The sequence below is a fragment of the Nannobrachium achirus genome, assembly GCF_963921795.1.
Source record: "Nannobrachium achirus genome assembly, chromosome: 20".
NCBI classification, from domain to species: Eukaryota; Metazoa; Chordata; class Actinopteri; order Myctophiformes; family Myctophidae; genus Nannobrachium; species Nannobrachium achirus.
Genome location: NC_137827.1, coordinates 32,226,071 through 32,243,528, shown reverse-complemented (window position 1 = coordinate 32,243,528; position 17,458 = coordinate 32,226,071). Strand labels below are relative to the sequence as shown.

The 17,458-nt window shown below is 45.2% G+C and overlaps 2 protein-coding genes across 2 annotated transcripts in view; one reads left to right on the top strand and one right to left on the bottom strand.

The window, feature by feature from the left end:
• Positions 1 to 1,142: 1,142 nt before the first annotated feature.
• On the top strand, positions 1,143 to 2,504 carry LOC308305262 (solute carrier family 35 member G2-like; the record flags this gene model as incomplete). Its single annotated transcript, XM_080750026.1, has 1 exon — positions 1,143 to 2,504. The coding sequence occupies one exon, from the start codon at positions 1,143 to 1,145 to the stop codon at positions 2,502 to 2,504; it is 1,362 nt and encodes a 453-aa protein (XP_080606152.1).
• Positions 2,505 to 5,680: 3,176 nt separating this feature from the next.
• LOC308306087 (endophilin-B1-like) overlaps positions 5,681 to 17,458 on the bottom strand; it is a gene marked incomplete at both ends in the record, with an annotated part of 16,845 nt that continues 5,067 nt past the window's right edge. The window contains 2 exons of the mRNA XM_080750987.1: positions 5,681 to 6,330; positions 16,578 to 16,617. Coding sequence (XP_080607113.1) covers positions 5,681 to 6,330; positions 16,578 to 16,617 — 690 coding nt within the window. The remainder of the gene's footprint in view (positions 6,331 to 16,577; positions 16,618 to 17,458) is intronic.

Genomic DNA, 17,458 nt, shown 5'->3' with positions numbered 1-17,458 from the left:
TATTGCCAACCATCTGTAACCCTGCATGAAGGTCATGTTAACATAGACAAGGAACGCTTGGTAATGACTGCGCTGATGTCACTGTCCTGGTGCAAAGAAAGGATTATCCGCACTCTCTTGAGTAGTATCTCAGGTTCTTTTTTAATAGGTTTGCACTGCAGCAGCAGTCTATCTAGGGCAGGGGTTTTCAAACTTTTTTGACTCAGGGCACCCCTGTAAATAACCTTCTCATCCACGGAACCCCTGAATTACACTGTTAACTTTTAGAATCTTACATCATATTACGCGACGTAAATATGCACATCTTTCCACCTGAGTTACGGTAGGCTGTGTCACAGAGAAATATCCGTTTCCATCAGAACTGACTGAAGATAATTTTATACTTGACGTTTAACCACTTGAACCCCAGCAGTGATGTGTTGTGAGCTTGTAGATCAGCTATTTTTGGTGAAAGAGTTGGCTGTAGATGGAAAAAGAACTTGTCAAGTACAGTGCAAATCAGGTCTGTTTTACTAAGCATAGTGAAGTCATATTGATGTAGTGATATTGATGAATTCCAAATATCATCAAAGAATACTGCGGCACCCCTGGACTAGGAAGAGGGGGACAACGAAGGACACATAGGGAGGGACAGGAAGAAACAGAGCGAAAAGGAGAGACTCCTTTTCGCTCTGTTTCTTCCTGTCCCTGACTGACAGAGAGATAGTCAGGGAGACAGAGTGTGACGGATGCACAAAGAGAGGCTGGCCTTGCCTCTCTTTGTGCATCGCTCTACCAATTTGCGTTGACAAATTCAAGATACCACGTACTGTTGTGCAAAAGGCAGTCCCATTGGGATTTCCCGACAGTGGGGTAGGGAGTAGGAACTTGTTTAAAAACACAGTGTCACTAGTTGTCAGCCTCCGAATTACACAGCAACTATGTCTACTCAGCTGATACATTTACCACACTATCCAAAGCAGCTGCTGTGTTTGGCTCCCGAGTTTGACATGGTGACTTCTCAACCTTTTCAGGCCATGACCCCTAAAATAAGCAGTCACACAACAAAATATATGTCGAATGGTTATTGTGAAAGATATTACATTATATATTGATCCCCTCTCTCTTCCTCCCCAGGTATCTGTCTACACTGAGGCATTAGCATGGAGTCCACCCACCTGCTTGGCAGCTCCAAGAAGAGAGTGAAGATCCATCCTCACACCGTCACAGCCAAGTACGCTACGCACAGCCCGTACTCCCCCCAGCCCGGCATACACACACACTTCCCCCAGCCCGGGGACGAGGGCTACGATGACGCTCCCTCCTTCGAGGACTTTGGCTCCTTCCTGGAGGAGACCTCGGACCGGAAGCAGCTGACAGAGGGCAGGAGGTGGCCGCGGACTCTGTTTGGCTCAAGGGACAAAGACAAAGACATGCCCCTCAAAGCGCAGGCCACGGGGGCGGGGGGAGGTGACGGGGGTGACGGGGGTCCGAAAGCACCTGGGAGGGGCGTCAGTGAGCAGCTGGCTAGCTTTGGCGAGGCGTCTGTCTCTGCGTCCCGGCTGACCTGGGTGGGGCTGCTCGGTGCAGCAATGGCTCACGGCTGTCTCATCGTTCTTACCCGCCTGGCCTCTCAGCGTTTTGGCCTCGGACCCCTGTTCCTGCTGCTGGTGCGCTCCATTGTTCAGCTGGTCTCCGTGGCCGTGCCCCTGCAGAGGGGGGAGAACCCCTTTGGCCCCGAGGGCTACCGCCTACGTCTGCTCTGCTACGGCGTCGCTTACTCCGTCTCCCTCTGCTGCGCGTACTCCTCGCTAACCTTCGTCTCCTCGGGAGACGCCACCACAACCTGGCGCCTGGCGACCACGGCACTGTCAGCCATCCTGGCCTTCCTGCTCCTGGAGGAGAGGCTAGGATTGGCCGACGGCATCACCATAGCAGCGGGTCTGTGCGGCCTGGGTCTAGTGCTGCTTCCTACGGCGGACGAGAACGAGAAAGGCTACTCACCGAGCGACCCGGCGGTGTTCTGGCGCAGCGCATTTGGCTGGTCCCTGTCGGCCCTGGCTGGGCTGTGGATGGCCCTGGCCCTGGTTGGCTATCGCTCCCTTAAGGAGCGAGTTGGAGTCGGTACCGCTCTGTTTACTGTCAGCTGGACTGGTTGTCTGCTGGCCCCAGCCTCCTTGGTCCTGCTCCAAGAGGGCTGGTCCTGGCCCTCCAGCGCCCCCGCCTGGGGCCTGGTCCTGGGGCTGGCTGCCTGCTCGGTAGCGGCCTTCATGGGGATGACCCACGCCCTCACACGGCTCCATCCTGCGCTGGTGTCCACTTCTCAGAGCGTGGAGGTACCTGTCGCTATGCTGCTGCAGCTGTTCGTGCTGCCGTCAGCTCCCTCTGCCCCCGAGGTCGTCGGGAACGTGATGGTGGTACTGAGTGTCGGCTGGCTGGTGGCGATGAAGCTCCTTCCCTCTCGCGGGGCTGCTCGGAGACAGAGAGAGGAGTATGAGGAGATTCTGGACTCGCCCATCAAATAGACAACTCCTGTTCGTTGAAGTACTCACCCCACCCCTGCCCCCTCTTTGTGAACTTGGTTGGTGTGAGACTGTTAACCACTTATCCACTTGACCACAAAAGAAAATCCAAATTATTTTGAAAATAGTCATTCTAAAAGCTTGAAACGCGTCGCAATGAGATGCGTTTTGAGCTTGTAGATAAGCTCTTTCTTTTTCCTTTTTCTTTTTTTTTAAATTATTTTCCCTATAATGACCAAAATTGGGACACCATGGTTAAAGTGGTTAAGTCTGTGTACATAAGAGACTGGTGAATGTTTATTGGCAGAGGTATCTATTTTGTATCGTCGTCTTTTGCTTTTGGGAAAGTAGCATTATTGTGTTTGTGTCTGTGACAGTGACTATGTGAAGTAATATTAAAAATCTCTATTGTGAACACAAAGCTTTCTCTGTCTGAGGCCACTTACATCTAATCATTGAGACCTCACAGCTCCTTCTGAGGGCATGTTTATATACTGGCAGCATTTCACAGATGTGTAATGTCATTGCCCCAGCCAGCTGAAGGTCGGCCAAGGATTGCTACGGTACTATCAATCTGGCCGCTGCCTGTTGGCGAGAAGGGGCGGGGGGATGCAGAAAGCGAGAGAGAAATTGACTGAAACAAAGTTTAGTTCCAGACTAAAATGATGGAATGTGGTTGATGTAGTAGTAAAGGAGGAGAAGGAGAGGGATGAAGAAAGGAGAAAGAAATATAGAAGAGAGAGATAAAAGATAGACTGTAGCTGGTGGTACAGTAGCTGCTCTGTGACTGACCAGCTGCTAGGGAGCTGCTCGGTTGTGAGCCAGTGTGAGTTCAGTCATTAGTTCTAATAAATGCCTGTCAAATTAACAACAAGTGGCATTCACCTCTTCTCTGTCCTCTTCCACTAGTCTCTCCGCCTCACTGTCATCCTCTGGGAATTCTTTCTCTCCTCATTTAGCTCATCATGTCTTTGTGTTTAATGTTTCGTTCTCTTTCATTCTGTCTCTTGTAGTTAAGGCCACAATGTTGAAATATTGTGAGCATGTAGATCTGGTATTTTCGCAATAGAACCATGTTACAAAATGTAATGCCTCAACTCTTAGTGCTTATCAGGGTGGGTTAGGGTCGTGGCCTGAAAAGGTTGAGAACCACTGAAAGCATCTTGATTTAAAACAAGAAGTTCTTTGTGGAGAGCTCTTGTGTGAGTTTTGTAGAAGAAGACCTGGGGATATGAGATTCTTCTGCTCTTTGATTCTCTGGATACTTTGTACTCTGTGACATTTAAGAAACAGTCTGAGGGAGAAAACAGACCACTTCAGATCTGGCCTGCAGTCCTCCACCCAGCTGTAGATTTATGTGGAAACACACACACACACACACACACACACACACACACACACACACACACACACACACACACACACACACACACACACACACACACACACACACACACACACACACACACACACACACACACACACACACACACACACACACACACACTCATAATTAGCAGGCACAGACATACAGTACATTCATTCTACGGTCATAAACCTTTACTTGGTGAAAATAGCATGTGATGCCAGCAAACCCATACATGCATGAACATGTGCGCATGCACGCATGCATGCACGCACGCACGCACGCACACGCACACGCACACACAACAGAAATGCTCTTACAATCTCCATCTCTCTCACTGAATATTTCATGAACAGTAATTAAAAACATTTAATTTGAAAGTAGAAATAAATAAATAGCACGTAGCTCACACAATGAAGTCTTGGTTACACTCAACCTCTATGTCTGTGTGTGTGTGTGTGTGTGTGTGTGTGTGTGTGTGTGTGTGTGTGTGTGTGTGTGTGTGTGTTACTGTTTGCATCAACCTCTGCCAAGCCAAATTATTAAGATAATATAAAAATGAATGCAAGATTGTGATGATTATTTAGGACCACAGGGTAGTTGTTTACATTCTTAAGTGACGCTGGAAGCCCATTACACTGCACAGATGGAGTACCTCCAGTCAACACTTGCCACCCCATGTGGCTCATAATTGTGTGCGAGTCGATTGTGCTTTCGACTCTGCACTCAGATCGTCTTGGCACACCTGCCCCTATTCTTATAAAGACTGTGTGAACCTGCTGTGAGGGGATGTGATGTTGTGTGTGTGTGTGTGACGTGTTGTGTGTGTGTGTGTGTGTGTGTGTGTGTGTGTGTGTGTGTGTGTGTGTGTGTGTGTGTGTGTGTGTGTGTGTGTGTTTACCTGGTATCCAATGTTCTTTGAAGCACTAAAGAGTTCTCTTTGCACTCTACCTACTGTTTACCCTGTTGTTTGTTGACTAGAGTTCATGGCATTTACTCTGATTTAGCACTAGTAAGTCGCTCTGGATTAGAATATATAATAAGCGGCTAAATTGTAATTGTAATTGTTGCGTGTGTGGCGTCAGGAGTGGCGGGCTGTGCAGAGTAATATGTCTGGCAGGGTTTCATAAATCAGAAAGTACCTCATTAAGTCAACGTGTGTGAATAAATCCAGTCTTAAGTGGTTCATGAGGCAGACATTAATAGAATGTGTGGCACACTTTGCTTTCAAATGTCCACACCTATGGTGACCATTACATGCATGGTGACACTGGTTGTAAATTGAGTCACATGCACTTACTCAAATACATGCCAGCCAACCTACCCAATGCGCGCACACACGCGCACACACACGCACGCGCACACACACACACACACACACACACACACACACACACACACACACACACACACACACACACACACACACACACACACACACACACACACACACACACACACACACACACACACACACACACACACACACACACACACACACACACACACACACACACACACACACACACACACACACACACACACACACACACACACACACACACACACAGTGATAATGAGTTGTGGCTATGTGGGAGGAGGGAGGGAGCGACAATTTCCATGATACAAATTAGGCTGTTGCTGTTTAATGACATATTTATTCATTAACAAAATCCCACAACATTTATATTCACTTTTTATTAAACACACAAAATGAAACTCCAGAGACAATAAAGTACAAAAACATATTTGTGCAAAAAACAATAACAATGAACAGTCCAGAAAAGTCATCACTCCAGCCTCCATTTCTCTGTCACCCATCCCTCCTTCTCTTCGCTCTTTCCTCCGTCTCTCTCCTCTTCCTCCCACTGTTCTGTTCCTCCCCCGTCATCCCACGCTCCGTCAGTCCACTCAGCTGCACCTGCACTTTCTGAAGCTCAGTTGCCATGGCAACCAGGGCCATCTCCATTTTGGCCATGTCCAGCTGTGACGTCACTTCCCGTCCCTTCAGGCCAAACGGGGGCAACTTCACGCCCGAGCCCACTCCCACCCCTGTCCCTACAGGTCCTGTCACCTCTCCCTTCAGTAGCGCCGCGTCCTCCAGCCTCTTCAGCCTGGTGTTCTGCTCGTGGCTACTATGCAGGAGCTGGTGGAAGGTAGCGTTCATCCTCCTCTCCCTCTCCTCTCCCTCTGCCCTCAGCTTCTCCAGGCCTCGCTGCAGCCGCAGGCTTGCCTGCTCCGCCTGCCCGCGGCACACCGACTCCAGCGTGGGTACGCACTGCTGGCAGGTCCCCTGGGCCAGCCGGTCCACTTGGGTCCTGAGCGAGGCCATCTGTCCGCAGCACTGCTCCAGTGACTCCAGCAGCATGTTCTGCCTCATCTGAGAGTCCTCCAGGGCGATGAACAGCTTGTCCCAGCGCGTCAAGTTATCACTCTGGCATTCTGGGTGGGCTTGCGACTCCCCTTGAGGACAGGAATCAGAGGGAAATGTCAGTAAAACTGTCCAGTGAAAAGAGCAAACGGTCATCACATTGTACAGAGATATGAGGAAATCTAATTGACATTAGCCATATAATGTTGATTTTAAATAAATTATATACTTTAATAGGATATATACTGTGTGTATATATATATATATATATATATATATATATATATATATATATAATGTTTTAACCAGACAAGGACAAATACGATTATTTGATCTTATGTATTTCATAGGTTTACACCATGCCAGGCAAGCAAGGCAGAAATCGCAGTAAGATTGCAATAAACTGAACAAAATACTTTCCTCAGCTTAGGATTTATTACTGAGGACCAGGCACCTAATATGATGGGTCAGTCTACAGAATAAAGGAGGCAAAGCATCCAAACAACCATAGTAGTTTTATAGCCTTTACATAAGCAAGTCAATTACATACAATAAAAAAATAAATGTTAGGTCTAATTAAAGGCCTGTCTCTGCTATTAATTCTAATTATGCTGGTATGTTGGAAATAGAATAAGTAGGAGTTGAGAGAAAAGGAAAAACTCACCCTCCTGTGGTTCTTGGGTTATCTCATTGTTATAGTAGTCATCCAAATAGTTAACTTCATACTCAATACGATTTGTGCTCACGTAGCGGAACACACTCAGCAGAGTCAGCACATGCCAGACCCTGAACACACACATAATTAATCCAGAGACGATGTGTGCGCGCGTTGGTTGCACGCGTGTTGTCCCTGTAAATGATCCGTGTAAGAATAGAATAGAAAACTTTATTCCGGCTCTTTCAGATCTCTTTCTAATCAAATTGTCCTGTTCTGTGCGCCCCCTCTACACACACTCTTCTCCCTGTCTCTTACTCCTTCTGTCCTTTAGTCACCCCCGGTGCCTATGTAAAGTTCACAACACTGAGCCAACTGTTGCTGGTGCTGACTTATAAACCCAGCAGCGCAGACCAAGGGAGGGCAGGGGGAAGGAGGGACAAAATGAGGGAGGGAATGAGTTGGGGGTACTGAGGAATTTGGGTGAGTAATGCTCCTCCAGTGGAGGTGTAGCTTGTCAAATCCTGCCTGACTGTACCCACTCTGAAATGGGGTTGGAGTGTCCCTCGAGATAGGTACAGGAGTATGGGGCAAAGTAGGGGAAACAGGAGGAGATGGGGTGGGTTTTGAGTTTGGTTCATGGCCTAATAGGAGAATGACAGAGAAAGAGAGAGCAAGAGAATAGTGTATATAAATGTTTTAATAGGATGGTGTCAAACTGATTTTTCACCAGAGAAATATAGGACAGGATGTGTCAATCTACATGTCTCATTTATTTCTGTCCATCTACCTGCTCCTCCCCTCTGCTGTACCGTGCTTCTTCAACTGTGAATCATTTTCCTGCTTTGTCAGGATGTGTCAGCAATGCCGTGTATCAAGAAGTTGTATTACAACATCTGGAACCCTTTTCTTTTTTCTGTGATTCAGTTATTTTGTGTAGACCTCTTGAGTCTATATTTGTTACTAAGCAACACTGAAAAATTGCTCACTGGCAGAAATTGTACTTCGTTGCCTGGCAACATTGCAATATATTGTACATTCTCAACGAAGAGACTCTGAACAATTGAGCGCTCGTGACTCACATACTGTAAATGGCATAATGCTATAAATAGACTGCTCTGGTCTACAGGTGGGGGGTCAACTAGCAGACGCAGTACGTGTCAAGGCCCCAGGAAAGAGCTGTGACCCCTCAAAATAGACCCATCGTCTGATAGCACTATAGATATGTCACTGTGTTTGTCTGTCATTATGTCTCTAAACTTTGTCAGTCCAAAGGGAGAGGGTGTGAAGCTTGGTGGTGGCAGCTTTACAGCGGGAAAAGCAGTGGTGGACAGTAACAATAATTTACTTAGTAAATGTTTTGAGTGTCTGTACTTTACTTTGAGTAATATCTGAGTATCTATACTTTGACTCAAGTACTTTGGAACCGTCAGATTGGTCAGACAGAAAGGGTAAACACGGTGGTGGTGGTGTAGGCAAAAGGTAATTCATGGATGCTTCTTTTCCACTTGGCAGAAGACAAACCCCCGTTTCATTGCCAATGTCGATGTGTGGCCCAATTCTATTAAACTAAGAAACAGGCATCTAATGCTTACGGCTTCCGTATCTAAGCAACAATAGCAATTCATATGTATCTCACAAGCAAGACTGCAGTACAGATGTGATATTGTGTGTACCTTGTGCGGATGTGTGTGACAAAGACGGGTGGGAAGTCTCACAACTTTTCATCTGTGCTCGACCTAGATTTTGTTTTCTCTTTCTTCTCTGTATAGGTCATCTGTCTAAGTAGGTCATCATCTGTCTCCATAATACCGGTAGTTATCAGCCAGACTGTCTTTACCACCCCCACCTGCGCACCATACCTATGTCTGCTGTACGACAGAGAGAGGAATGGAAAACTGATTTAGAGGAAAACTGAAGCATTCTTCACTCCTTGCCTTAAATGTCAGTTGGTCCATCCATCTGTATGTCCACCACTCCAGTCCAAACACCACATCTCTAAAATTCCCTGGAGGTTGGCCTCTACTGATTTTGGCAACCACATGGCCGTTCCTCTAGTGCTCCCCTTAATTGTCTATTAGCACACGAAATAGCAAAATCGAATGGCAGATTATCATGACATTTGAAACGCCATGCTCCCTGATGGATAAACCATAAGCATTTGAGTGACCCCATGACCTTTCCTCTAGTGACAGGCTTCAGTTAAAATGTCTTGTAGGGTGAAAAGAGCAACATGGCCTCTTGGGGCTGTTAGCAGGGATTTTAGACCCATTCCTGTTTGGTTGCTATGCTGTAAGAATAAATAGACAGGTAAAAGAAAACAGATAGTTAACTAGAAGCAGTGCTCTTCCGAGCACAGGTCTCCACCAGGCCACACAAATCGGCCTGTTATAGCGCCACCATGAGGCTGATTTAAAAAATGTGGGGCAGAGGTTCTGAATTAGCATCCAGGGAGTGTGTGTGCTCAGTTTGGCAGCGATCGGGCCAACGGCGCCGGAGATTAGCTGGTAACAACCAGGCCACACAAATCGGCCTGTTATAGCGCCACCATGAGGCTGATTTGAAAAATGTGGGGCAGAGGTTCTAGATTGGCATCCAGGGAGTGTGTGTGCTCAGTTTGGCAGCGATCGGGCCAACGGTGACTGAGATTAGCTGCTCACAAACTGCGAGGACGCACGGACGCACGCACGGACGGACGGACGGACGGGAAAACATACTCTCCCTCAGCCTTCGGCTGGTGGAGACAATAAAACAAAGGGTAATAGATGGAGAAATCAACAGAAATCCTGAATATTCAACAAGAAATGGGCAGACAGAATGGGTGTTGCCCCATGGTGAAATTAGGATATAAAACATCACAATGGGACTTTACTGGTGAATAAACTCCATGCTAACAATAACACAGGGTAGTCAACACCAAGCCACTTAATGAAAGTTGTGTGGGTTTACTGGGGTGTTCCCTATTTTGTCTGTGTAAGAGAACACCCAGGCAATATGACTGCAGTCAAGCACACCTTAAAGAATTATAACTCTTGTAAAGTTGATTATCATGTGCATGCTGCTTACAATAATATCTAATGATATCATGTTAGTTAAGGATTTTAGCCTAAAACCACTCAAAGAGTTGGTAGACATTCCACTAGACAATCACACACACAGGCAACCCTGGGGGAGTGGAGGTGATATTCATAATAAAACAGATGACACAGAGTGACAGAGTCAGCCAAACTAGCTTTATTAAAAATGTTGAGGGGGGGGGGGGGGCAGTTCTCCATTCCTAAACCTGCCATTCCTACCCACTGCACTGCCATTCCTACTAAGGTTAGGGTTAGGGTTTAGGTGGTCACTGCCTGCGTAGGAATGGCAGGTTTAGGAATGGAAATGTGTATACCCGTTGAAGGGAAGGGGACCGTGGGTCAAAACTTGAACTTAGGAACTCCTCTTCTGGGGGTTTGGCTCACAGCCTGAGTTACTCACAGGGGGCTCTATCCTGTGGGCAGAGCAGAGAGCAGTGACTAGATTCCACTTTGGGGGGGAAACTCCACTTTCCCCCAGGGTGTTGGAGCCCAGCCGGCCTAGGTGGGGGAGGGAGAGAAATGAGGTGAGCCATAAGACAATGAGGACATCATATTCAATCCAACAGCATTCCATATTCCAATCCATAAGATTGAGAATAATTACAAAGCCAGGTGAGGCACAAGTTAGTGAGGATATCATGTTCAATCCGCCAGCGTTCCATAAAGTTCTGAATAGTGAAAACTCACTTGCACTGCCGTCCTTCCACATGTGACAGAGTGTTGCCTGCTTGCTGTCTGGCTCCAACTGACTAACCAGCAACCTGGGAGCCGTGAGTAATTAAACTGATTGTTGGATGGGCTGCAGGTGTGACCACACTATGAGCTGTAATACATGGATAGTATACTCCCTGTAGCACCTCCCCCAGTCTGGCCTTGACTAACATGTGAGGCTGAGCTTCCCTGGTTTGCCACAACACACACACACACACACACACACACACACACACACACGCACACACACACACACACACACACACACACACACACACACACACACACACACACACACACACACACACACACACACACACACACACACACACACACTTACTTAAAGAGGTGGTGCCATAGTTTCGTACTTTTTCTGTTTTGTATGTCTATGGAGTTAACATTACTCTAATTGACCCCCAGGTGTGGTTATAACATATGTCTTCTGTGTATTTTTTAGTTCTTTCTGAAAGCCTCTGAGTCTTTAGTGGTGCCGTGCGCTGAAAATAGTGAAAAACGTGTCGCATCCACGGCGTGTTGTGAGCTTGTAGGTCTGCTATTTTGTCAAAATATGAGTTATTGCGACCGAAGGTCGCAGTATACCATGAGAAATGTCGTAGCTTGTCCGTCCGTCTTTCAGCACAGGAAGTGATGTCACGTGTCTTTCCGTACAGGAAGTGATGTCACGTGACCTCAAACCCTGGATATTCATACTGTCACTGTGACATCACAGGTGATATCACAGTGACAGTCCATATGGGTATCCCTGATGTCATTGATATATATATGGCCAGATGGCATATGTTATATGGCCAGATGGCAAAGGCATGGCCCATATCTGTGTGGCTGGTTCAGATAGGCATCTCCATGTATCTGTGTGGCTGGTTCAGATAGGGATCTCCATGTATGGGCATAAAATATATTGTATGTATATGGATACATTTTATTATTAATAAAGGATTCAAATAAATAAAAAGTCCATATATGGTCATTCCCAGAAACAAAAACCCTTTTATGCCCATACATGGATATTTCTGATGTCATCAATCCCAGGCCGAAAACGTTAATATTAAGTCCATATATGTATATGGATAAAATAAATAAAATGTCCATATACAGTATGGGCATTCCCAGATGATGCCCTGTTAGGGTACCCTTATGCCCATATATGGAGATCCCCAGGCATCAAACCCAGGTCCTAACTCGCCAGGCCCTGCTTGGCTTTACTAATTAACATACGTTTTATGCCCATATATGGAGATTCCTATATTGTCAATATTAAGGACATTATTAAGGATATTATTATTATTATATATTAAGGACATATCTGGGAATGCCCATATTTGGTAATGTCCATATATGGGCATATTTGGTAATGTCCATATATGGGCATGTTCTGACATAACATTGTTGACTATCATGCAGGGGTCTCCATTTATTGCGACCGTAAGGTCGCAGTTTAGTATGAAAACCTCCACCGGCCGTCCGTCGGTCACACGTGCGGTCGACCGCACGTCACACGTGCGGTCGACGTGTGATGAGGTCACGATGAGTCATCTATGCCCAAATATAGATTTCTAGGTCAGATGGCCCATAGAGTTTGTGATGTCAAACCTAGCAACCCAATATAAACAAACCTGATGTCAGACCTGAAGTATCCTTTTATACCCATATATGGAGATACAGAGATCTCCATATATGGGCATATTAGAAAGCCCATATATGGGCATATACGGATGACATCAGGGATATCCATATATGGGCATAAAAGGGACAAGGGCATACAGTTAAGAGATCTCCATATATGGGCATATCAGAAAGCCCATATATGTTCATATACTGATGACATCAGGAATATCCATATATGGGCATAAAAGGGACAAGGACTTACAGTTAAGAGATCTCCATATATGGGCATAAAGGGACAAGGACTGTTACAGTAGATATAGAGATGTCCATATATGGGCATAAATGAACAAGGACTGACAAACACTGAGATCTCCATATAACCTATGGGAATATAAGGGACGAGGACTGTCAGCTTGTAGACCTATTTTCTAAATATTGTTGTACATTAAAAACTTGAAATGGGTCGTTCTGCATAGTACTTGGGATTTGTTGATGTAAATGTTCACATAGAGTGTAATAATTGGTAAAACAAACTTTTGGCCTATTTGTGGAGATAAGCGACCAACGGTCGCTTATCTCCCGATTAGGGAGTCTTACTGGTGAGTAACTGGTCCCATATACATCACTGGCCAGATGGCAAGGGCGAGGTTGCATGTCACCCTGAGGTTGCATGTCACCCTGAGGTGTCTTACTAGTACAGGCCCTAAGCCTGTGCAGTATACAATACTGTATGATTTGTAAAACAGACCTTCTTATGCCAGGACCATTTAGTTTGCATTTACTTATACTGCCTATACTGTATCTGTGAGTAGAGGCAATTTTGGCCCTGGGCCCTTCTGACCATCTTGAATAAGCCTTTGGGGGCCCCCTTACTGCTCTGGGCCCCAGGAAGTTCATTATTATATATTATAATTATTATAGTTTGCCTACTCTCCCTGTTACTAAAATTAACTTCATATGTGAGGTCTGTAGAAATGTACAGTAAAAAGCAAGAGCAAAACGCCTAATTGCTCCTGATGTGCAGGTTGGTGCCTTGCATGGTTTCCTCTGCCATCGATGTATGAATGTGTGCGTGAATGGGTGAATGTAATGCACAATATGCTTTGGATAAAAAGCGCTATATATAAATGCACCATTTAAATAGGGTGCAACGTCACGTGAGCTGAGCACGGTTTGAATGTGCTACAGGCTGTAGCCAGGCTACATTGCATTTTCCAACCAATTCCATGTCTGTAATGGATGATTCACTCTACTTAGCTAGGCCTGCTTAACTGTGCCTTTGACTTCCTACACCACTACCAACATGGACAATAAAAGAAAAGCTTAGTTATCATGTCAGGGACATTGTGCTGATGGACATACTGTAGCACACAATGACATTCCACACATACAGGAAACTAAAAAAAAAAAAAAAAGGAAAATGTAGCAGGGACACTTTACATTGGGGAAATATCGGAGGAAAAAACAGTCTTAAGCAGGATATTTAATGAGATATTCATCCTGTTTGCCTGAGTTATAGATGAAGAGACCTTTGAGCTGTAGGCAGAAAAGAATTTATGCAGTAACAGATCTTCCTGTGGGCACAGCCGATGGAGCTTACTGTTGATTAAGTGCCCTGGCTGGCACCTATAGCTTGAGCATAGCAAATGTTGTTGGATTTATCTTACAATAAATGTGAGAAGTCTCTGTGAGCGTGTGTGTGTGTGTGTGTGTGTGTGTGTGTGCGCGTGCGTGCGCGCGCGCATGTGTTTGTGTAAGGACCAGATGGAGGGATTACATCTCCACACTTTTACTTGTAACAGTGTTTCTACATTGCATGCAGTATTAACACTTTTACTTGAGTAAAACATTTAGGTACCTTTCCCACGACTGATTACCAGTAAGTCATTTTGCTGGGGACCCCATGTATCAAACCTCAAGGAGATTGGTGAGCTAATTGGCAAATAACAAACAGTAAGCGGGGTTAATTAACACACACATACGTGCGTGCGTGCACACACACACACACACACACACACACACACACACACACACACACACACACAGTGAGTATGCATTTGGTTCTGTACAAGGATCATATACTATATCATAGCTACCTCATTATGCTGATGATACTGTTATGACTGTAATAGTGTAATTATAAAACAATCAACAGCCAAATCCAAATCACACGGCTCCCTATGTATATCTTTTGTTGTACTTTAGAGAGATGAGGAACACTAACCATATCCATGACCCAGAAGAACCAGTCAACTATGCAGACCAGCTAAGGCGTTTATGTGTCACGTGCTTCTTATACTTGATGGAGTCCCAATGTCATGCACCGGAAATGGCAGATCTATAAGCTCACAACGCGTCACAGGTGCAACAGACTATAAATCACCCTTCAGTTTTGCATGAACTGAACTCGGATACCTTGAACACAGGAAAAAAGAGATGTTCTAAATGTTTTGTTTCGGAAATGATGTCACTTGACATTTATTTCCACATATTCATGTGACGTTTATATGAATCACACTTTCACAGTACAACCCCCGGCCTCCTACTGGCATCAGCTCAACACACAACATACAGCTGATTTATATTCACAACTTAAGAACTAGCTGCGACCTAAACATACAGTACATACGTAGCTATCAAAACACATGTGTCTTCAGTTACACACTGGGACAAGAGAATGTGTAGGTGGTGATTACGTTATAACTTCGCCCAGTGGTGGGTTTGTATGCCTCTGTCTGGTAAGTACTTGTATTATTATGTTTGTGACAAAATGTCACACACGTAGTATGAATGTGTGTATGTGTTTCCATCCAGGCTCCCTGGCGTAGAGCAAGGTTGCCCTCATGCAGAGAATTAATAACGTATGGGCATGGAAAAATCGACAAATTAGCTGACGTTTTTGGCAGGGCAAAGGGTAAATGTCAATGGATATATGATTTGAATTAATTGTGGGCACAATAAAAGTGTGAATTTATTTGTACCAATGAGATTGTACAAATGCAACAAAATGTTATGTGTTTTACTGTGTATGCATGTGTGTTTGTGTATACTGTAGGTAGGTGAGTTAAGAGGTTGTACCTGTGAACGACACTTGCCTGCATGTGTGTTCACTTCCAGTAATGACTGCCCTGCCTTACAGAGAGCTTGTAATGTGACAGCTCATATAAAGACCCTGTTCAACTTGGTCCCCCCTAATGCCTTCCTAACCCCCCCCCCCCCCCCAACACACACACACATCATGACAGCATGTTACATATGGAAAATGACCTCAGCTTGTAGAGACAGGAATGACAGGGTCTCCCTCTCACTCACACAAACTCCTGTACTGTAAGTGTGGCATGCTCATGGAAGCTGTTCGATTACAGGGTCCCTTTACACCACACAGACATGCCATTGTGACACCCAATATGTTTTGACAACACACACAAACGGCACAAAGTTTGGTTCTCACATTAAACGTTCATAAACATTTGGTTTTACTGTCACACTGATTCACAATTTCACACCTCTTATCATAACTACTGCCACTAGAGGTTGCAAAAGTCAACATTCACCATTTTCTGAAAGCATGAGGATTATGAATAATAATGGCTATTGGCTTCACATACTTTTCAACATGAGATAAATAACATTATTTCACCTTACTAAATGTACTAATTAAAGTAGTTATTGCCTTGTATCTACCACAGAACACTTGGCAGGCCCATGTGAGGGCAACAATAAATACTGCAGGTCAATCGACCACGACTGGTCGAGAGAATACGATGTGGCCCCTATACAGTGTGGCCTAGCTGCTTCCAAACAGATTGCAAATAGAGATTATTTTGGATCAAAATGAGCTGACATGGTTTGGCAGGTGTTGACACTAAGGGTTTCCCACTTGCCCCTAGCAGGAGATATCTGTCTAAACACCTGAACGTGGCCAGAGCGTCTTCAGGTCTGTGGGGTGTAAAATAAGAGCACCGTATAATGTGCTATTTTGGTTTGGTTAATACACAATAAAATATAAAATAAGTGTGAACCCATAGTCATAATCATAGCTATGTAGGTATTTGGCATAAACATTTAGGTATGACATTTTTTATCGCATAGCTCCAGAAAGTTTTCTTTTTAAGTTAAATTGAATGGTAATTCAAATGTTACCTATCATTTTATAATGAATGATTTACTTTTAGGGCAAGTGGGCATAACCTTTGGACAAGTAGAACATGACCTGTACTTGTCAACGCCTGTTTGGTCTGGTCCATTTTCTACTGAAGCTCAAACTGACCGCCTGATAAAGAAGGCTTGATGTTCTCTAGGTTGGTAGCCTGAGGTTCAACATCCCTTTCATCACTTAGCAAGGGCTCACTAACTGTGTCACTGGGTGGTACTTGCTCACCAGCCATTTCACTGGTTGTTGGAGGCTCATTTGTCGTTCCAAGAACCGCTGAGACTGAGCTCACAGTTCGATTAACGTTTGATTGCAAGCTCTCTGGTTCTTCAGGTGTCAAAGGCTTGCCTGCAATGTCATTATTTGCTTGGGGCTCACTGGCAATTTCATTTGTCAAAGGAGGTGTGGCCACTTCATTTGATGTTGGGGGCTCATTAAAAGTTCCATAGGGCACCAAGAGGGGTGTTTCTGTTCCACTGGTTGCAAGAGGCTTGCTAGCTGTTTGACTGGATGTCAAGGGCTTCCCATCTATTTCATTTACTGGTACGGACTGGTCCTCTGTGTTAGATGTTGTCTGGAGCTTACTATCCATCTCACTCGTAGCTTGCAGATCAGTAGCCATTCCACTGATGATTGATAATGGACAAACCAGTTCACTGGAGGTCAGCTTGATAGTCATATCACATTGTGCCACAGGCTGGCTATAGGTTTCTTTGGTTGTTGGAGGCTCGTTTGCACTTTCCTTGCTAATCATGTGTGGACCATAGACTGGGTGTGGACTGGCTGTTTTGTTAAATGCTGGGCATCGGCCCATTATTGTTTCTGTTGAATGTTTGGTGGCAGTAGATTGGCTGACTTCTCCACTGGTTAGCGAGGAGGACTTAGTTAGTCGGTTAGTTGAGGAATTGTTGTTGCTGTTATTGTCGTTTGCCCGGTCAAGTTGTTGCGTGGTAAGAGATGATGGCTTTTCATTTCCAGGCATATTATCAGCCGGCTGA